Genomic DNA, 22,492 nt, shown 5'->3' on the forward strand with positions numbered 1-22,492 from the left:
ACTATCTCAGGATCAGTGTTGGAAGGACATAGAAATGACCATATCCATCTTTCATCATCACAAATTCTTAATAAGAAGAAAAGTCTCTGACTCCCATCCCTACCACTTTACCATTTGGAAGTGATTTTCAACACTGCAATGGACTGAGTACTCCTCTCCCCTGAATAACAGAATTTGGCAAGTCCCCTGGCCTCTCACACTGGATCTTCAGAACTAATCCCCAGTCCTGGGTGAAGCTTCTAGGGATGATAGTATCATACTTAGATGCCTTTCCTTGGGCAAAGTTTCAAGCTGGACCTCTGCAAAACCTTCCCATGGATTTTTAGACACAGATTGCCAAGATAAATCTCTGCCTCAGATGAGGCAGCCTTTGGACAATGAGTCTTCCACATAGTTTTTCAGTCATAGATGAAACATCATCAACCCGTAAGCAGTTGGCCCACTCTAGGAGTTACTGTTTCTTGGCATCCCACAGCTGTCTGTCCTCCTTCCCTTGAGAGGAGAAACAGAAATTCTTGCCCTGTGCATTCTGTTTTTCTTGAGGAAAGGTTGACAACTAGACCCACCCTAGATAGCTCCACAATATTTTGTTTCCAAAAATTTGGTGGAGAGAGTCACTGCTATTCTTGAGGCTTTCCACCCTATTTCTCTCTATCTGCTTCAATTTCTCTGTATCTAAAAATTCCTTCTTGGAGATGATGGCACAGTGTAGAGTTTTTTGTTTAGTTCTTTAATGGATTATGTTTCTTCATTGCTGGTGGTACCAGTTTGTTGATTTCATTTTGGTGCAAGTGCCTCTTTAGCAGCAATATCTGGGGAGGATCAAGAGGAAACAACTTCCTTATGCAGACTCAAATAAAGGAGACTGCACTCCCAGTTCCAGAGGAGGAGCCTACCTCATTGCCAGCTGGCCTTCTTCCCTTAAGTAGAACAGGGGAGAAAAAGCCCAGAACTTCAGTTATAATGAGCCAGATCATTGTTCCATGTAGTCCAGTTTTGTCTATTTCTGTTGAAAGTAGCATTCTCAGGTAAAGGCCCTTCCCAGTACGATTACCTGAGGCCCTTTTTAGCTAGAGCTGCTGGGGATTACACCTGGATGCACATGCTTCAGGCAATTCACACTAAACACAGCATGTGTACATACAGATGTGTGTTTTTGTATTATACAGCCACAAGAGTGGCTGTATACCATAGCCGGTGTGGATTTTTCACATTCCGCAATGTTAAATTGAAAATACCCCCCATGTCATTCTGATGCTGCCCATAAGCTCATTTCAAAACAAAACTTTACAAAATTTATAGTCCTGAACTCAGAAACGCTTGCTTAACAACCCTCTCAATTTTCATGGCAATACACGAAACAGTCAGAGAGAATATAGAGTTCACAGTCTAAAAAGAGAAAAAAAAAACAGATCCCTTTTGGGCTTTTTTCTGTCAGAGTTCTTATAATCTGTTGAAATTCATTAAAAATCAGCCATGTTCACAGAGTACCTGTAATAATGTTAATCACCTTGCTCCATACTCTGACCTTCATCTTCTGCAGTTTAAAAGTTAAAAAAATGCCTGGCTGATTTTTAATTAATTTAAGAAAATTTGCGTTGAACTGAATGATAGTGTCGGGCATGCTCAGTAAGGACCAACTGTCAGTGTTCTAAAAGCCAGACTCACAGCTGCTGGGCTTGCCTAATCAGGGGGCCACACCCACACCAGACTTTGATTTCACTTGAGACAGTCCTGGCTTCCCCCAAAGAATCCTGGGAAGTGTAGTTTCTGAAGGGTGCTGAGAGGAGACTCCTATTCCACTGAGAGAGCTCCAGTGGCCAGACTGGTTTAACAGTCAGCCACTCTGATTGAAGATCTGTGAGGGGAACAGGGCATCTCCTAGCAACTCTCAGCAACTCTCAGCATCCTTCACTAACTACACTTCTCAGGATTCTTTGAGAGAAGCCATGACTGTCCAAAGTGAAATAACAGTCTGGTGTGAATGTAGCCAAGGATAGCTTTGCTTTAAATTTGGGTGGGAGGCTACATGTGCCTGCTGTAGAATAAAAAGGTGGGGGAAATGCTGAAAAGCAATCATACTGTTCACAAAGTATTCCTTTGGAAAGGGGCTTCCCCTCTGCCCAGTGCCCACCCACCCAATCTCCTCCCCTCCCCCTCCCCTCTCTGCCCCTCCCCTCAGTCAGTCTTGGACTATGACCTGGGAGACCAGGGTTTGAATCCCCACACAGCCATGAAGCTGACTGGGTGACCTTGGGCCAGTCACTGCCTCTCAGCCTCAGAGGAAAATGGAAATGGACTGCCTTCAAGTTGATCCTGACTTATGGCTATCCAATGAATAGGGTTTTCATGGTAAGCAGCATTCAGAGAGGGCTTACCATTGCCTCCCTCTGAGGCTAGTCCTCCCCAGCTGGCTAGAGCCTGCTCAGCTTGCCACAGCTGCACAAGCCAGCCCCTTCCTTGTCCGCAACTGCCAACTAAGGAGCAACTGGGCTCCTTGGGACTATGCAGCTTACCCACGGCTGCACAGGTGGCAGGGCCCATAACCCCTGAGCCACTCACTGTGGGGGTGATCTTTAGCTGGCCCTTGACACCCAGGAGACATGAGTGGGGATTTGAACTCACAGACTCTGGACTCCCAGCCAGACTCTCCTCCCCACTGTGCTGTGGTAAAACCACTTCTGAATACTGTTTACCATGAAAACCCTATTCATAGGGTTGCCATAAGTCGGGATCAACTTGAAGGCTGTCCATTTCCTTTTTCAAACATGATTGCACAGAAATAAATCCCACTGAACTCAAAAAGTATGCAGATGATCAAACCTATCCTCCCTTCTCCCTCCTATCCCCTCCCTCTTGTCCCTTCCCTCTCCCTTCCTTTGCCCCTCCCTCCCCATCCCTATCCCCTTCCAATCTCCTGCTCCCCCCTCCTACCCCTCCCCTTCCTCCTCCCCTGTCCATTCTAGCCCCCACTCCCTCCCCCGGTCAGTTTTACCAATCCTAAGCATGATTGCACGCGAGTAAATCCCACTGAACTCAATAAACATGCCAATGATCAAACCTGTCCTTCTCCTCCCCTCTCCCTCCTGCCTGCTCCCCTCCCCCTCCTGCCTGATCCCCTCCCCCTCCTGCCCTCTGCTCTTCCTCCCCTCCCTTCTCCTCCTCCTCCCCCCTCCCCATCCCCTGTGGTCAGTTTCACCTATCCTAAGTATAATTGTAGGGGGTAAATCCCACTGAACTCAATAAGCATGCAAATGATCAATCCATTCTCAGCAACCTTGCACAGGATCCCATTTCTTACCTCCTGGATTAAAAAGCAGAGAAATTCACTAATAGGCAAAAAACCTTGCGGTTTAAGAATGTACCTATAGCCCACAGCTATTTCTATCAAACTTTAAAAAGCAGGGAAATTGGGCAGCTATAGTGAATGCACCAGGGGAGCAGGAGACCTGACCTCCTCTCTGAGATATTGTACTGCCCTACAAATTTGTCAAAATGGAAACTCAATTGGGTTGGTCAAAAAAATCTGTTAGGGAAGTAAGTGCAGCTCTTTGGTTTCTATCGTACCTGTTTTTCCCTTTTGCACATAGAACTGAACTGAGACCTGTAATATCTCTGCCTACTTTTTGCAGGCCTGCAAGCACTGCTTCCTGAGTACTTGCATGAACGCTTTGTGGCTGCTGCCCTGAGCTATATCACCTGCAATTCAGAGGGGGAGCTGATCTGCCGAGAGAATGACTGTTGGTGCCAGTGTGGGTTTAATTTCCCACAATGTAACTGTCCTGAGGCTGACATTCAGGCTATGGAACATAACCTTCTTCAGATCCAGGAAGTATGGGAGAATCACAATCAACAGTTTCAGGAATCAGGTGAGTTTTGGAAATGTGGTTGTGATGGGTGAGTGATTGAGGTGGATTTCCAATGTCCACTCCACGCCACTCAACAAAGAAGGAAGGTGAGAGACAGCTGGAGCCAGGAGCCATTTGCTGCCACATCTCTCTTGTGAATTGCCCAATAGAACATGGATGGACCAGAAGGAGGAAGTGACAGTGAAGGTAGGTTTTGTGATACTCCAGCCAGTGCACTGGCCCCTACTAAAGGGCAGGCATCGGGAGCTGGGGAGGCATTTTGCTCGGAGTGCTACAGAATACAGCCGAACCAGAGGAGACTAGGAAAAAGTGGGAAAGCAAAGGATGGCTGAGTGGTGTGGTGATGGAGGTAAGCTTGAAAATAAACATCTGTGTAGGGGGAAAGACAGTAGGAGGAACTGGAAGCAATTTTGGGAGCCTCTTTTAAGGAGGTCTGAGCATAAAGCTCACTGGCAAGCTAGAACCCATGTTTTGTAAGAAGAGTCAGCTAGGGAGCCGCCAGTGGTTCACAGAGGGCTTCAGTGGTTCATAGAGGGATTCAGGAGGTCCACTAAGTGAACCCATGGCTCCAAGGGCTTCTTGATGTAAATTCACAACAGTGGATTTTCCGAAACATTGAGTTTAGATGAACACAGATAGACAGATGTGACTTTTTTTAGAGCAGTGGGGCTGGTTTAAATGTGTCATTAATGTGTTCAATACAAATATACCTTTTTCTCTCCCCAGGATAGCTTTGAAAAAAATCAGTCCTGCATATTTTCAGCATGGACAGTTTTATTAAAAAAAGAGTTCATAATCATATTACAGATAAAAACTATTGAGAACAGCTTTAACATATAACTAATAAATCAACACCAAAAATATAAACCATATCAAGGTCTGTGTGTGTGAGAGAGAGACACACACGTATACACAAACCTGGGGGAAGAAACACTGTTGGCTGATGGGATTATGACATCACCACCTTGTTTCCTTAGTTACCACTGAGAAAGTTTCTAGCTTGGGATTTTCTTCTTCTTTCTGCCTTTTTAAAAGCTCTAATGCCACCTGTCAGGCCCTTAAGGTGAGCAAATGGAAGTGTTTCAAGGAAGATGGAGACTCTTTTCTTTCAGCTACTGACTAGACTTTGGGCTCATCCAGACGACTGCAAAATGTGTGACATGCCCGTTATGTCTGTTCATTATTTTTCGGTCGTCCAAATGACGTCTCGCGCTGTTACGCATTTTTGCGGGTTAAATCCACTCCTTGCAATACCGGCAAAAATGCGATTTGCTGTTTAAAATCGGGAATCATCCGCTGTGCCTTCAGGAGTTAGGATGCAATACCGCAGACTTTACAGCTGATGGGCTGTTCTTGGGCATTTCCCCTTGCCCCTTCTCCTCATTCCAGCCAATCACGTATCTGCACTTTTGCGCATGTGCGAGAATAAGCCCGGGAAAATTGAACCAATCATCGCAATGGTGGGGTGTTGGGGGGGGTCTGCAACTACTGCGCAGATGCATTTTATTCTTTGCCAGCCTGCAAACTGGGCGGCCTCTCTGGGTGAGATCTGCAATGCACAGCAAGTGAGAAAGGGGTGGTGGTCGGTTTCAGCCTGCCTCCGGAAAGCTTTGTCAATTTCATTCTACTTGCTGGGGTTTTTGCTTCAAATCAGAAAAGCATACATTGGTTTAAGTGTAATATCGCAAATACAAACAAGAAAAGGGCTGCTGGTCGGTTTCAAGCCTGCTCCGGAAAGCTTTGTCAATTTCGTTCTCTGTGGGAAGGAAAGGGAGAAAGGGGAGTGACATGTTTCTTGCTTTTTTGGAGAAATAAGTGCAATTGCCAGCATGTGTATCTCCTTAAATATCAATAAAGGCAGAAAAGCATACATTCATTTAAACATAATATCACAAATACAAACAAGGCAGGCGTGAAACTGACCAGCAGCCTTTCCTTCTGAGGCGAGAACTCCTTTACAGCCATATTGTGCTTCGTTGCAAAGGGGGAGAGGAGCATACGTAATTTTTTTGCTGAGAAATTGGTTGATAGGGGGAGGTTTTAGAGGAGGAACTTGGAAAAAGCAAAAAGAATGTAGGGGTCTTACCGCTGCGTGTGCAGGTGCAAAAAAGCGTTTTTTTTAATTGGGAAAGAGCGAACTAAAAGGCAAAGTGAGGACTATCAGATGACAAACAGAATATGGAAACCGTGGATTATCCCGCTCCGTTTGGATAAGCCCTTTGTCTCTGTCCTGACAGATCTGCTGTCACTTCATCAGCCACAAAAGTCTTTCCTTGACACAGTATGCCTTTTGAGGTCCAGAAGGGGGACACAGAGAGGAACTCTGTCTTTCCCTATCCTTCGGGACCCTGGGAGGGAATGAAGTGATGAAGAACAGAAGGCAAGGAACAGCATCCAGGTCCACTGTGTGACTGGAAGACTTTGTAGCCTGCAAAAATGTGACAGCAGAGTGATCAATAAATGCAAGAAGACCTGCACCAGCAAGCTGAACTTCTAGGAGACGGCGGAAGAGGACTTGCCATCCTTGCCCTCCCCAACATTTCCCTTTGGCTGCTCTTAGTCTCCTCTGGAGGAGAGAAGAGGAAGCCAGCTGTGAGCCACCTAGCCTGGTGAGAGGACCCCTCCCCTCTGAACTGTATCTAAGCCAAGCTGCTGAGGCCCCTTGGAGTGTAGCAACAGGAGCACTTGGAACTTTATTGTCTGTTAGCATGCTTTCTTTTTTGCTTTGTGGGTATGAATTTAAAATAGATTGTTTGTTTTGAAATATTGATTTTATTTAGTCAAATTGTTGGTTTTTGTTCTATTTGAATTTATTGGTATGTCTTGTGCTTTATATTTTGAAACTCAATCAGGTAAAGGCAGGAGAGAGACAGTGAAGGTCCAGCTCATTAACAAGAGCTCCATCTCCTTCCCTTCCAAAATAATTCAACTTGCTCATCTTAAGGACTGGCAGGGTTTTGAGGTCTGACAGATAACAGAAAAGCTATAAAAAGACATGAAAAAAGAGTGAAACCTGACAGAATAGCTGGGGGAACAGAAGGTGAGGTCATAATCATTCCAGCCATTGAGGGACATTTTCAATCTCCATTTTTGCTGCCCTGGGCTCCTGCTGGGAGGAAGGGTGGGATATAAATCTACTGCTACTACTACTACTACTACAGTAGGGCCCCACTCATACAGCAGGTTACGTTCCAGACCCCTGCTGAAAAGCGAAAGCCGCTGAAAAGCAGAACTCATTGAATAGAATAGCGCGCGACGCCCGAAAACCACTGTAAAAGCGGAACAAGCGCTGTGTGAGTGGGGCTTTAGTCTAATTGCATCTAATTGAGACCGCTGCATTAGCAAGGCGCCATAAAGCAAAGCGCTGTAAAGCAGGGCCCTACTGTAGTAGTAGTAATTAATAATAATAATAATAATAATTTTGATAGGCTAACATTTTCCTGAAAATGGCAATGGCTATAGTAACAATCCTTGTTCACTACATATGCAGTTCAGTGTTTTCCCAAACAGAGGCGGAATGGAAGGAGGAAAGACCGGTACAGTACGTCATACAGAAAGACAGCGGGCAACTCACCATTTTGGATGGGTGAAGCCTTACAGAAGGCTTCACTTGTTCATGTATTTCTTACACATTTAGGACATTAATTTGTGGTATGATTGGAGGTGAATTTTAACATCATTTGAACTTTAATTTCTACTTTCGTTTTTTTAAAAAATATTTTATCTAGTATTTTCTTTTGTTTATATAGTGCCATAATTGTACATGGTGTTTTACAGAGTAACAATAAAACAATCTAAAATTCAACACAGGAGGAAGCTGCAGAGTGAGATGGAGGAAAAGGATAACAGAGGGAGAAGAATAAGTTCAATTGCACATACTTGGGGTGGGATGAAGACATTTTTATTCATTTTAAATATGTTCATCTAAAAAGAAAGGTAGTCAATACAATTACATCAAATATAGGAAACTTATGGAGTTTATAAAACAAATGTGAATATCACAGCTCCTAAACAAGACACAAAATGTTAGATTCGTATTCAATCACCTTTACCCAACTAAAATGGTTTTTCCAGTAATTTATTTCCCAGTGCTGTCTGAATTTCCAAAGAATGTCAAGGTGGTGTTCTTTTTAAAAAAATGTATCTATTGAATTCTTTCCTTCCTACCATCTGATACAGGATGTCACATTCAATAAATCTTAATTGTAACCAAGCAGTTATTGAACTATTGCTGAATGGTTAGAGAGTAAGGCTGCCATCCTGTGTATATGAACTGCCCATCCTCCCCCTTTGAACCCCTAGGCTCTCTTTGCAGCTGAAAGAGAAGCAAACTGAGTGGAGGCTGAGCAACGGTGGCCAGTGGCTCCTGCTTCTCAGTATGTCTGCAATCACCTCCCGCCTCCTCTACTGGTCTCCATGGGAGCTCCAGAATTCTCAGTTGTCAGTCAGACCCTGGCTCACATGTGATTTAATTTGAGATAATGTATGTAATGTGCAGCCAGGCTCCGAGTCTATGCTAATATTACATTCCTAGAAATGAATTTGATGTCAGAGTTTAAAATATTTTGAGAAGAATGCCTGAATTTAGCACTGTGCTGACTTTATGGTCCCAAAATTGAGCCTAAGAATTCTAGGCCACAAAATTGGGAGGGGCATGTTGACAGTTTCTGGGGGTTACGTGCCCAGTTTTGGGGTGCAGATGGAACTCACTGGAGCTTCTTCACAACTCTGATCAGCTGATGGCTCTCATCACTACCTTTGGAGGGAAAGGATGACAGCCATCAGCTTACAGGAACTGTGAGGAAGCTCTAGTGAGTTTCCTCCCCCTCCCCAAAACGTGAAGGAGTAGAGGTATTTTTGTCCCTGAAAGTTCTGCCCAAAGTGTCAGCAGTTTAAAAATTCTGCCCAGACTCAGTCTGAATTGGGCAGTGATACTTGGTTGTAGATTGTGTTGCTGTAACAATGCCCAAATTCATACAGACTCAGTTTTTTGGCATTTGGTATTTTATTAGAATTTGCAGTTTTATTAGAAATCTAGAATTTCAAAAGGAAAATATTTATGGAGGTTAGATTCAGTAATTTCAAATTTGTGAAATGTGTTGAATAAAGGAAGCTCTTCTTTTAATCCTTGTCAACATTTGCCCTTCACAGCCTCTTTTGCAGAACGGGTGAGAGTGAAAAAGTTGGAACCTTGGGAGTCCAACAACGTTTGTACAACTGGGCCACTTTCTAAGGCTGCAATCCTGCTCCCTCCACAGATAAAGAGTAGGGTGTAAGGGCCCCCATTGGAAACCAGCATAATCCTCCTCTCCCCACTCCTGTGCTGTGTGTATGACATTGTAGAGGCATTCCGTGGTGAAGCCAATTAGGTGCAAATATAATTTAATCAGTTGCTCCCCAAATGTATTTCACAATATTGAAATATTCTGGGGATAAACTTGCATTCCCTTCTAATGTTCCCTTTTGGAGGGAGGGACTGTGAGATAGCAGTTTAGAGATACAGTCCTTCCACAAATGGAGAGTTAATAGGGAGCATAACATTGTGTCCATGTAACTGCTGCATCATTTTCCTTGAAAAACAGATTTCCAAATGCATGAGGAATCATCTAGTACAGTGGTTCTCATACTCCTCCCCCCCGTACCACTCGATAATTGCTGAGGGTCTTTTTCTGCTTGGTATAGCAATTATAATGTGTCGTGCTAGATGTTGTATGATCTAGACCAGTGGTTCCCAACCTTTATCAGTATGGGACCCCCTTAGTAAGCTCAAAAAAAATTTGTGACACCCCCCCACACTAATTGTAATTTTAGTCTCTGCTAATTGAAAAAATGTTGTGTGGCAAAATCACATCTCCTTATCTCTTTCCATAAAAAGCTCCCTGCAGATAGGTGTTGCTTTCTTTTCTTAATGCAAAGGTTTATCAAATTGGTATTCCCCCCCCACACACACACATAGTCTGAAGATGTACAGTCCTGTCTCCCCACACCAGTGGGTTACAGTATTTGGACTAAGATCCAGGTTCAAATCCCCACCCAGCCATGAAGCCCACTTGGACTTTGGACCAGACACAGTCTCCCAGTCTAACCTATCTCACAGGGTTGGTGTAAGGATAAAATGGAAAGGGGAGAACCGTGTGCACCACCTTGAGCAATTTGGAGGAAAGGTGGGATATAAATGCAATAATAACTAAATAAATAAACACATTTCAGCTGCAGTATGTGGGCCCCAGCCTCAGCCAAACTGCTGAGCTTTTTTAAAATAACAATCAAGAAGCAGCAATGTGGTAGAGGTGGGGATGCTAGATTGTGAAGACAAAAGGTGGATAGATTGAGGTTAGTGCTTTTAGGCCTTGGGATGATCATCAGGACTGATGACTTGGTTAGCATGCACTTGGAGACAGATCAGTGTACACACAAACACACCTGCCCCTCCTGGAACCATCTGCAAGTGTGCGTGCATTTGGGCACGTGGAAGGGGGGAACTCTCAACTGCTGCAGCATCCTGGAGTGTTTGGGGGGGCAGAATGTAGGTGGAAGAAAGGGGGGATGCTGGCATACACACCTAGCCTCAGAGATGGGGAGCGAGCAAATCCTGAGCTTCTTCACTGCTCCTTGGCTCCATCTGGGCAAAGGCGAGATCTGAGCGGCCTCGCAAATGAGAATAAGTTTTTAAAGGAAGTGGCAGTGAAGCAGGAGCCAAGAAAAGCAGGCAGGCTGGCTATCAGGAAAGAAGGCAGCCTTTCCTTGCAGCCTTGCTTATTTGCGCTTCATGAAGCCCTCTCATTCTGAGTAAGGGCGTCATCAGGAGCAGCAGTGCGACGAGATGGGAGTTGGCAATAGTAATCCTCTCTTCTTCCTGATAGTTCTACCCTCAGCCTCCTTTCGTGTCTGCCACATGTTTTATAGACAGATGCCTGCCCTCGGCACACCTGAAAGATGTTGTGGCACTTCAGCAAAAGTCCTCCCCTCTTGTTTGGAGCAAGGGAAGGTGTCATCTGCAGTGGCAGTGGGGAGCAGACAGCATCCAGGGAGTGAAGACTTTTTAAAAAACATTAATAAATAATTCATTTCTTTACTGGGGGTCACAGCCCCCTGGTTGGGAATCACTGATCTAGACACTACATTCATAACTACATGGTACTGCCTATTGCACTCTTGCTTGTTGTTTGTGGCTCTCTTCCCCCCCCCCAATTTTCTATTTACACTATAGTGTACAGCCCAGTAACTCACTCCCACCCAGGCTCCTCCTGCATCTTATTGAGGAGCATCCAGTGACTTACCCTCCCCCAAGACACCACATGCAGCCCCAGTTGTGCTTCTGCTGAGAGAGTAGCCAGTGCACCACAAGTATGGTGGTGGTGACATGGCAGGGCCTCTGCTTGAAGTGAATGGTCTGGTGCTCCCAAAACAAGTGCAGCATAGCAGAAGCCTGGCTGAGGAGAGGAAGGGTCTTCTGAAGTCCAGTTAAGCTCATCTGCACCCTATTCTTTGTGCATAGAAAAGGACTGGAGCATTAGCCAACTCAGCCAAATCAAATGATAAATCTTCTTCTGGACTGCACTGTTTACATCATTAAGGAAGGGGTGCTTGTTTCATTTCTGCATCTTGGGGAAAAAACTTTGTGTAGAAAAAAGTATGTTGGGAAGAAAGCTAGGTTAAACCGGCTTTTTGACATAAGTAAGTTCTTTATGCACTGGGATCTTTTTTCTAGAGAAGCCCACAGACTTGTAACCCTCTTCCCTCACCACTAGCCCCCTGAAGTAGTACATCCCAGACAAGCTTTGCCACGTGGTCCTCTACATTTTTAAAGGACCTGTGGCTTTCCATGTTTGGTGTTCCTTTCCTGTGTTTTCTTCTTGTTGACATTCTCTTCTGCCCTGATAGAGGAACTACAGTCCCTGGTGAAGAAGTTCCCTGTGGATCGCTTCTTGAACATAACAGCCATCTCCCAGTACTGGGCAATGGATCTTGATACTCAGCATCGCTATCAGAAATTGGGGACTACCTTGAAAATGCTCTCCAAGAAGACCCATCGGATTGTCCGGCGTCTTTTCAATCTGGCCAAACGATGCCACAGGCAACCTCGCTTCAGACTTCCAAAGGAGAGGTCCGGTACATTTACAGCCAGGTCTGTTTGGACAGAATTCCATACAGGGATAGATATGCTTTAACCCCACTAATATCTGTGAGCTTAAGCATGTCTAAATTCTGTTTGGATTGTGGCCATTGTCTTTTGGGTCCCAAGTGGGAAGGATCTGGCATGGGAACAGCTAGCTAATATGGACTTCAAATTTGAAGCCCCAGAAAGCTTAGAGATGTTCTACATGTTATGCAGAATTTGAAGGTAAGACTTAGGAGTGGTGGAAGTCTGAGCTGTACCACTTCAGATGGTAGGTGGTATGTATGTGCATGTATATGCCATATAGCTATGAAATGTTCCAAAGTAAAACACATTTCTCTGCAGGTAGTAAACTGGCATGTTGCCAATGGTTGGTTCTGTTCTATGGAACTCATTGATCTAAAATCCCAATATGCAGTTATGTGGGAAGCCCACAAAGGGAATGTGAAGGAGCCGGCACCTCTTTCTGTGCCTTTCATCCCACATATATAGAAAAACAAGAAGGTAGGACTCAATCTGTCAAGCTACAAAATAAATGAATAATAGGTGCGAGCAGCATATTGACAAACGGCAACATGTTTGAGCTAAAATATTTACACTGCATTGTTATGTAAATAAAAAACAACCTTTGTAATTATTTTTAAAGCAATTGCCAAAAATACAAAATGGATCAGTTATAAACACTGAATCTAGTTTCTCTAACCATTTGGTAGACATGTTAGGCTGCAATCCTAAATCAGTAAGAAGGGCGCGACCAAAGATGGTTCCAACAGCCTTACTGAATGCCCTGCCAGGCTCTTGCAAGTAGGGTGGAAATGAGGACTGAAAAAAGATTATTCCCCTACCCCATTGGAAGCAATGGGAGGGAAATAAATGGGATTGAGGTCTATATGGCAGCTTCTGGGCTGATGTAATGTAATCCCCAGTTTGGGAGCATGCCAAGGGAATGGGAAGGTGTTAGATCCTTCAGGACCAAGCCTTCCCCTGGTCCTCCCTTGGCACGCCCTCAGTCTGTCTCCCTCTTGCTGGCCCTTCCAGTGTTGGAACTCTGATTTGATAGGGCCAGGATTGCAGACATTTCCGCAGTGGCAGGAAGAGAGGGATATAAGATGGGATCTCCCTCTCTCTCTCTGACCTCATATGGATCATGTAGCCGCTGGGACACCCTCCCTGGGGCTAAGGGATTACAGAGTTAGCTTTAAAGTCAAGATGAAAACTTAGTGATGAAATGAAGTACCACCTTTAAAGCAAGGAAAATGTTATCCATATTAATCATCCATATTAATCCATATTAATGAATCTGGACTGTGATTGCATCATTCCTCATTATCTGCCCAACATTTGACTGCTGTATTGGCTGTATTTGATATTTGGCCTATAATGGTATTTAGTACTGGTTATATTTGATAGTTGGCATTTGGATAACATGTAATGGTACTTAATGGCCCAATTTGCACATCATGCTAAGCCATGGTTTGGCTTAGTGAGACATGCAAACCAGACTAATATGTGATAGTGTTGTCACATAATATGAAATTTCCTAAGCTGTCTTTCAAAGTCAAAGCAAATCAAGAGATTTCAATAAGTCTAAAGCACTCAGATTTCAAAGTCTGGGGTAAAAATGCAAATGTCAAATATGAAATTCATTCTCAAAAGGTTGGCAAATTTGAAATATTTGTAAGTATTCATTTTGGCTTGAATCAAATTATACCTGAAACAAGCATAATTCTATTTTTTCCATGCAGAATGTACAAGGGACTGCTGGAGAATTATTTATTTATTTATGGGGTGAGTGAAACAGGGAGCATTGTTGAGACTAATTATGGGTTGTGTTCATTTCTGTCTTACTCAGAGTAGACCTATTGAAATTAATGGACCTGTTTGTCATGCCCATTAACTTTAGTTGTTCTACTCTAAGTAGGACTAGTGTTGAATGCCTTCCTATGTGTTCTGCTGTATTCAGTGGCCACGGGTGGCTCCCTGTCAGTGGGGCAATGGAATCCAGGTTTTAGCCCAAACTTTCAAGGAGCTGTCCAAGGTGCTTAAACCTATTTCCAAAATAGATATATTCCCAAAAATTAGGTTCAGCCCCTCAGACAGCTTCCTTGAAAGTTTGGACTCAGACCCAGAGTGGATTCAGCTGCCCCACTGACATGGAGCCGCCACCACCACCGGCTGTATTGATTCAAAGCTAACTTTTTTTCTGCCTTGTCTTCCTCTTGCAGACCCGTGACCTATTGGTGGAGCCATGCCCAGTCCCTCCTCTACTGCAGTGAGACCTCTGTGCCAGGAACATTTGTGGAAGAAAGTCACAGTTGTACTTGCCCCCACGACCAGCCCTCCTGCCAGGGGACCATCCCATGTGCATTGGGTGAAGGAGCAGAATGTGCTGCCTGTGCAGAGGATAATGCCACCCAATGCGGGTCCTGCAATCCTGGCTATGTGCTCACCTTGGGACTATGTCGCCCAGAGGTGGCAGAGTCTCTAGAGCACTATATTGGGTTAGAGACAGACTTGCAGGACTTGGAGCTCAAGTACCTTTTGCAGAAGCGGGACAGCCGTATTGAAGTGCACTCCATCTTCATCAGCAACGATATGCGCCTGGGGACCTGGTTCGACCCTTCCTGGAGGAAGAGGATGCTAGTGACCCTGAAGAGCAACAAGTACAAACCAGGCTTGGTCCACCTCATGCTAGCCCTCTCCCTCCAGATCTGCCTCACCAAGAACAGCACCCTGGAGCCAGTCATGGCTATCTATGTCAACCCATTTGGGGGTAGCCACTCAGAGAGCTGGTTTATGCCCACTAATGAGAGTGGTTTCCCTGACTGGGAAAGGACTAATGTGGATGCCTCTGGCCAGTGCCAAAACTGGACCCTCACTTTAGGAAACAAGTGGAAGACCTTTTTTGAGACCGTCCATGTCTACCTGAGGAGCCGCATTAAATCTCTCAATGACAGCTCCAATGAAACCATCTTTTACGAGCCTCTGGAGATGGATCCTTCAAAGAACTTAGGTTACATGAGGATCAATAGCTTACAGGTCTTTGGCTACAGCTTGCCCTTTGAGTCTGATGCCATTCGGGACCTTGTACTTCAGCTGGATTACCCATATACTCAAGGCTCTCAAGACTCTGCTATATTGCAACTGATCGAGATCAGGGACCGGGTAAACCGTCTCTCTCCACCTGGGAAAATCCACCTTGATCTTTTTTCTTGCTTGCTCCGACACAGGCTCAAATTGGCCAACAACGAGGTAAGTCGGATCCAGTCTACCCTGCAGGCCTTCAATGCCAAATTGCCAAACCCGGTGGAGTATGAGACGGGTAAACTGTGCAGCTAGCTTTGGGAGTGGGGCAGGGCTGTTCTTATAACCCCGGAGGGAAGGACTGGGGAAAGAGAAGCTGAGCCTTCCACAGGCCTTACTTTCGTGCTGGCCACGCTCTTCTGTGAGATGGCCAACTGCCAGCCTTACGACCCAGTGTTTGCAGACTCCATGACACCAAACCTGGGGGGAATGAGATGTGGCACAAATCTCTGGAACAACACAGCGAAGGAGAGACCAACCGGCAGTTCTCCTGTTGCAAATGTCCTGCTTCTGTTGCTGAAGAGGCTGCGTTTGTGGAGCATGCAACAAAATGCCCAGGCACATGAAGAAACCAGTAGGTTGCAACACAGAAGGGGAGGGAAAGAGACGAAACTGATGGCAAAACTAGTGGGAATGGCTTTTGTGATCTGGCCAATAGGCCCTTAAACGGAGATGGAGACAAACAGCAAAAGGATCGAACAAGGTTCTGTCAAGTGCTTCAAAAACACCCACTTTGGAGAGCCCCCCTTTGTTCCTTCCCCCCCTCAGCACAGTTTCCTTTTGTATTGTTTTTATGGGTGTTTCTAGCAATGTCATAGCCTTTACATTCTCTGTACTTTCTTTCTAAAGCTGCCACCCTAAGCACACTTTCTTGGAAGTCAGCTTTACTGGTATCAGTGGAACTTGTTTCTCTTAAATGAGTTGAAGAACACAGATTTTAGCTGCCTTGCCATCCTCTTCCTCCATAAATCTGTTTTGCTCCTTGATCCACTCTTTTGGGATGACATTCTTTCAGTAATGGATGGGTAGTGGCATTTGGGACATGAAAGGAGTGCCTAGATTGTCCCTTTTTCTCACACTCTTCTGGTCCGTTCACGTCACATAGGCCTGCGACACATAACTAATTTCACCAGAAAGAAAAAAAGACATCTATGAAGAGTATTCCCAGTGGCACACAGGCAGTCTTTAAATGGGTATTCAGAGCCCAATGGATAATTGGTCTTTCATGCATTTATTTATTTACTTATGTACTGGTTTTAATTGGTTGGCTTTTTTAAAAGTGTTTTTCTTTTGCATTTTTTTATTTGGACTGGGATGCTCATTTCCAGTGGACTCCTCCAGCTGATTTACACATCTTAGCCAAATGTATGATTTACTATATTTTGTAAAGGGTGGGATGAGGGAGAAATAGCCTTTTGGAGGAAAAGAGGAAAGCAGTAAACAATCAAAATATTCTAAATGATTCCTTTAGTAGATGCTCTGTGTGTGTGCATGTAGCCCTGTAGCTGCAAAGAAATGTGTAATGTGGGGCCGGTGTTTGCAACTTTGCATTCATGCTCCTAAAACAGCACATTTTTACTCTAGCAGTAACTTCATTAGTCTAGCACCTCACCTCTGCACTGTCAGTTTACATTCTCCTGAACTGGCGGTGCAGACGGTACAGAATTGAAATTACTCTGGAGTAAACTACCACCATTTGAATGTGTGAACACCTTTCTTTACCTAGGCCAGGGAACTGATGCTGAGCATTGTACACTGGGTGAAAAATATTAAAATGATGAGAAGGGAACTAGATCATATTGTCTGCCTTACATTGTATATTCCGCTGTTCGTCCAAAAAGATCAGGGTGGTGTGATGTGTTTTGCTGCACAGTAACCCCTCTGGTAGTAGGTGAGGTTGAGAGTTGGTAACCTTTCCACAGTCATCGAGTAACCTTGTGCCAAAGCAAGGAAAGCGTTCTAACAGTCACCTACAGTTGTATGGCATGGTCCAGAGCTGGCTACAAATTGGCTTCGCAGCAGCAGCTAATATGAAAGGCAACTGAGAGTCCCAGTCCCAACTGGTTCTGTAGCTTGTCTTCCCTCTCATTTCTGTGGCCTTCCCAACTGCAGTTTGCCCTATTCACACCATAGTTAGCTGGCATCCTAATGAGCAGCTGACGCTACATTTATCTAGCCTTGTACCTAGTCCCAATGGACTCATTACCTTGGGCAGCCATCAGGACCCCTCACCTATCTTATCCTTTCTTTGCTTGCTTGTGCCTCCTTTCCTTTCTTGTACCTCATAAACATTCTCTGTGGGAATGGGAAGAACCTTGTGTTTGCTGCTGTAGTGAAGCCATCTCTGTCCACCCCCTTCCACCCCCATTTGCTGGAGTAACCCCATATGTAACTATTAGGTGTGATAGCTAGGTGGAACCTCCACATCCAGAGGTAGTATATTCTGAATATTCAAATGGTGGGGGGCAAATAAGAGGAGAGGGTTGTTTCCTTCATGCCCTGTTTGGAATCTTCCCAGCACCACCTGGTTTGCTACTCTTGGAAACAATGCTGGGCCAGATTGCACCCTTGCTCTAATTCAGCAAAGCTGTTTGATGTTCTAAATCTTACTTCAAATCATGAGATGTGTTCCCTGCTCTTAGCATGCCTAAAAAAGTAAAGGTGTCCCCGCACTTGTAGTGCGAGTCGTTTCTGACTCTTAGGGTGACGTCTTGCGACGTTTTACTAGGCAGACCATATATATGGGGTGGGATTGCCAGTTCCTTCCCTGGCCTTTCTTTACCCCCCAGCATATGCCAGGTACTCATTTTACCGACCACAGATGGATGGAAGACCTCGACCCCTTTTACTGGAGATTCGACTTCCTCCTTCCGTTGGAATCGAACTCCGGCCATGAGCAGAGCTTTCGGCTGCGTTACCGCCACTTACCACTGTGCGCCATGGAGGATCTTTGGCACGCCTAACCAGCACAATATGTAGCAGGGCTCAGAGTTTATTCCAAGTCTTTTCTGTACTCAGCTTTCTTCCTGAAACTTAAATGTAACCTTCTCTGAACTACAGCTGAAATCCTTGAGAGATGCTGAGATTGGCAATTAAGCTGCTCCCTTGACTGATGGCGGAGATCCTAAGCATCTTACAGGAAAATGCACCTGCTCTCTTGCTGCATATCCCAGTTATTCCCCTTCTCATACACACCTGCTACAGTGTGTATGCATGCCAAGAATGACCTGGTTCCGTGACTCTGCCAGGCAGCTGCGCACTGTAGTTGTATCCTTGTAATACACACTTGCTGCTTGTTCCAGCTACACCCCAGGAGAACTCACCTGCCTGCCATGAAATTGAACACAGCACTGCGTCCAATTAAAATGCTCGAGGAATGTCTAGGAAACAAATGCTTTCTGTGCTGTTGGTAGAACATGCTTGCGTTAACAGTCCACGTTCATCCAGTGGAATCATAAGGGATCCTGTTAGATCATTACAGCCAGTCTGCTTCCTTTAAGCATAGGGCACACTATAATTGAAGGAAGCCTCACAGATACTTGGCTTTTTCTTGGAAACCGCCAAGATAGGGGATTCCATATCCTCTCTTTTCTAGCTCCATTGCTGAAATGAGTTTTTAGATCAGGGATGGCCCAAGAAGCAGCCTGTTTGCCAAATCGAGCTCCTATCCCAATTCCATCTAGCATAGCCCTTTTACTGTTTTGGACTGCTTTGGAAGCTGCCTTCTACCATATCAGACTAATTGGTCCATCTAGCACAGGGATGGGGAGCCTGTGGCCCTCCAGAAATTGTTGGATTCCAGCTCCTATCAGCCCCAGCCAACAAGACTAATGGTCAAGAATGATGGGAGTTGTAGTTCAACAACATCTAGAGGTTATCTGTTCCTGATCTAGTTCAGTGTTCTCTATGCTGCCTAGCAGTAGGTCCGCAAGGGACAGGGGACTTTCCTAGCTCTACCTGGAGATGTTGGGGCTTGAACCTGGGACCTTTTGCATGCAAAGCATGCACTTGACTACTAAGCTATGACCCTTCCCCAAAGAAGACAATGACCTGAAACAAGAGTCCAGAAGTGATCAGCAGAGATCAGGTACAGGTTCCAGGTAGTGAGGGTTTGTTAGATCAGACACAATTCAGATTCAGGCACAATTCAGATTAGGATCGGTCATACCAAGCTAAAGTTGAGAATGCTGGGAAATATTAGACCCCCAGATTTTAAACTTTACTTGTTATTACTGCCTTCCTTGGATCCCTAAACCTCATTACCTGGTAACTGATACAGCTCAAGTGGACTCTCCTTTGTGTGTTTTCCAAATCCACTCACAGCATGGCTAGCAATTAATCATTTTCTTGAATCTTTTCTTCACCTATAGCTTCAGAAAAGGTTTAAAAAATGTGGGGGCTGGCCATTTCACTGGGCAAAGATGGATCTTCAATCAACATAATCCCAGATGATCCTGTAGTAAAACATTTTCTTTCTCATTTAGGAAAAGTCATCCAGCACATAGGCATGAACCAAGAGACACTGCAAAATCAATTACCATTTAATCTGAACACAACAAGAAATAATCTGAGCTATAGCACCTGCAGTGTTAGTTGTAAAAGTCCTAATGGAACCAATACAATATATGTATTTTCACTTTTCCATGTGTTCCCCTCAAAATTACAGTGGCAGTGGTTCTCAAACTTGGCCGTGGCAGAGCCCTTCACTTTAAACAAAAACTTCAGTGGAATGCATGCAGTAATTTAAAAAAAAAAATTTAAATAAAAGTTGGGGCAGGGGGAGTTTACTATTGGGAGACCAAGCAAGGGAGAGCCAGCCAGAGTGGCACTTTTAAAAGCAGCAACTTTGAAACTTCGAAAAGACTTTGGCTGTCCATCTCTTGCTCTCTGAAGGGAGAAGTGTTTGTGTTGTTATTAAGGCTTCCACTCTTATCAGAGAGAGTTCTTTGCTCACGTTCAGATTTAAATGAGCAGCACAATTTAACTCTTGCTGCCAGGCTGCAGCTCAATGGAAGGTGCTGTTGGGGAGACAGTGAGGGTTACTATATGCAGCATTGGGATGCAAGGTAAGTAACATCGCCCTGCCCAGGCTGCCCCACTGGCTGCTACTGAAATTTAATGCTTGGAAATTGCATTGAGGAAAGAAAAGAAGAGGAAGGGATTCCAGGATAATTGCTTGAGTAGTGTGTGTAGTCCACATGGCTGCAGCTCAGTGGCCTTTGGTTTGCCATTTTTTGCTTTGCGGAACTCCTTGGGGAACCCCAGAGTTCCATGAAACAGTTTGACAAATGTTGGACTATGGAAACCACATTTTTCTGAATAAAATCAGACTAGTTGGGGGGAGAGTTGCCAGCTCTCTGGTTTCCGCCCAGAGACTCCGGTTTTGGGGGGTCCTCTCCAGCCGTCCAGGTGAGTCACCTTAATCTTTGGACTCTTAGCTTTCATTTAAAAAAATATTAAGGTTCTAAGTGGCACACCAAAACGTCAGCCATCCCCCTCGGCAACTTCTGTTGAAAGCCGGCTGCTCTAATCCCTGCCCTTTCAGGTTTTTAGTCAATAAGTGAAATCAGGATTGTGATTGACAAGGGATTTGCTGACCTCCAGGCAAGAGCTAGAACCCATTGCAAATCTGCACACCAGAAGCTGAATGATTGTATAATATGTTATACTCTTCTAATTATAAGGAGTCAAACACGTTTATATTTTACTGGGCTGTTGAAGAGGTCAGTTTATTTGTCTAATTCATAGCCTTTTTTGAAAACCTTCCCAATATGAAATTTTAATCTAGTACCCACTTTTCTGAGAGTAAAGCTGCAATGTTAATCCCACATACTGTTTCTTGTGATTCTATTGTATTTTGTTCCCTGTTGTGCACCGCCCTGAGAGCCTTTTGGCTGTGGGCGGTATAGAAATCGAATAAAATAAATAAAAATAAAATACCTGGGAGTAAACCCCATTTAATTCAGTAGGGCTTACTTTTGAGTAGACATGGTTAGGATTGTGCTGTAAATCAATGGGACTATTGAGTAAACATAGAAAGGATTGTGTTGTAAACCTTTCTCTCCCCATCCAATCCTTTTTTAAAAAAGCAACTAAGCAGGGATTATTTAGAATTATTATTAGAATTAGAATTTATTACCCGCCCTTTGCACAAAGGTCAATGCTTTTAATTGGTAGGACACTAATACTGATTTATTTTTAAAGTTCTGCAACGACCAACTGGTTTAGGCAAGAAACTTACTATATAAGGTGTGTGTATTTTTACATCTCCAGTGTGTGTGTATATGCACTCTTTCTAACAACCCTGTGAGGTAGAGTTGGAAACCAAGGCAGCTTACAACAAGAAATAAATCCATTTAAAATCCAACAACCATAAAACAAGTATAAAACAATTGCAAAACAGCTTAAAATGGCATGATTCTGGGTTGGGTGAGTGAAGTTCCTTACATTTGAGGTTGCAGCTCTGTGCACACTTGCCTGTTTGAACATATTGGGACTTGCTTCTGAGTAAACATGCATAGGATTGCACTATAAATATTTTTACAGGTTGTGTAAATAATAGACATCTTTGACATGCATGCTTATATACATATTTCTTGATACTATGTCTCAATATGTATCTGATTTCACACTATTGTGGTACATTATTGTTTCCTCTACATTTTAAGTGTGACCTTCTTCCTTGGTGGTCATGGTCCCCCTCTGTTGTTTTCACCCTGAGGGGCAGATTAGGCTGAGACATGGCAAGTAGCCCATGGTCACCAAGTAAACTTTGTAGCTGATTTCCATTTTAAAAATAATTAAAATGATTTACACGCAGCCAAAGTTCATGAAGTAATGCAGATCCACATAATACATTTAAAGCACATCCAATTCACATTTTCAGCACATGACTGAAGAATCCTAGGAAGTGTAGTTTCCCCCTCACAATTATAGTCCCCACCACTTAACAAACTACAGTTCTCATGATTCTGTGGTGGGATTCATGTGCTTCAAATGTATGTTGAATATGCTTTAAATGCATGGTGTGGATCTTTCCTAGGTATGTTGTGCCTTCATTAGTGAATTCAAAACAGACATTTTAAAAGATAATTTTTAAACAGAGGAAGAGCTGTAGCTCAGTGGTAGGGCACATGCTTTGCACACAAAGGTCCAAAATTCAATCTCTGGAAGAGATTATTGCCTGGAATCCTAGAGAGCCAATGCTAGTCCATGTCATCAGTACTGAGCTAGATTAGCTAGAAGGTATCAAATGGCCTGAGTTGGTATAAGGTAGATTCCTTTGTTGTGAAAAGAGAAATTTATTTATGTATTTTACTTACAACATTTATATAATGCTTTAATGTAAAAAATCTCAAAGCAGTTTTCAGAAGGAATTAAAATGATAAAATTATTGGCAAAAATAATTACAGACAGGGAT

General features: G+C 44.1%; 1 protein-coding gene across 7 annotated transcripts in view; it reads left to right on the forward strand.

The window, feature by feature from the left end:
• The window catches only part of BRINP2 (BMP/retinoic acid inducible neural specific 2), a 165,966-nt gene extending 149,100 nt beyond the window's left edge, over nucleotides 1-16,866 (forward strand). For 6 of the 7 annotated variants that reach the window (XM_061634189.1, XM_061634184.1, XM_061634185.1 and 3 more), the window contains exons 6-8: nucleotides 3,633-3,869; nucleotides 11,754-11,997; nucleotides 14,214-16,866. In XM_061634189.1, coding sequence (XP_061490173.1) covers nucleotides 3,633-3,869; nucleotides 11,754-11,997; nucleotides 14,214-15,327 — 1,595 coding nt within the window. In that variant the 3' untranslated portion in view covers nucleotides 15,328-16,866. The remainder of the gene's footprint in view (nucleotides 1-3,632; nucleotides 3,870-11,753; nucleotides 11,998-14,213) is intronic. The other variant, XM_061634191.1, reaches the window with a different exon arrangement.
• Nucleotides 16,867-22,492: the final 5,626 nt, after the last annotated feature.

Source organism: Rhineura floridana, chromosome 6, assembly GCF_030035675.1.
Source record: "Rhineura floridana isolate rRhiFlo1 chromosome 6, rRhiFlo1.hap2, whole genome shotgun sequence".
Lineage (NCBI taxonomy): Eukaryota > Metazoa > Chordata > Lepidosauria > Squamata > Rhineuridae > Rhineura > Rhineura floridana.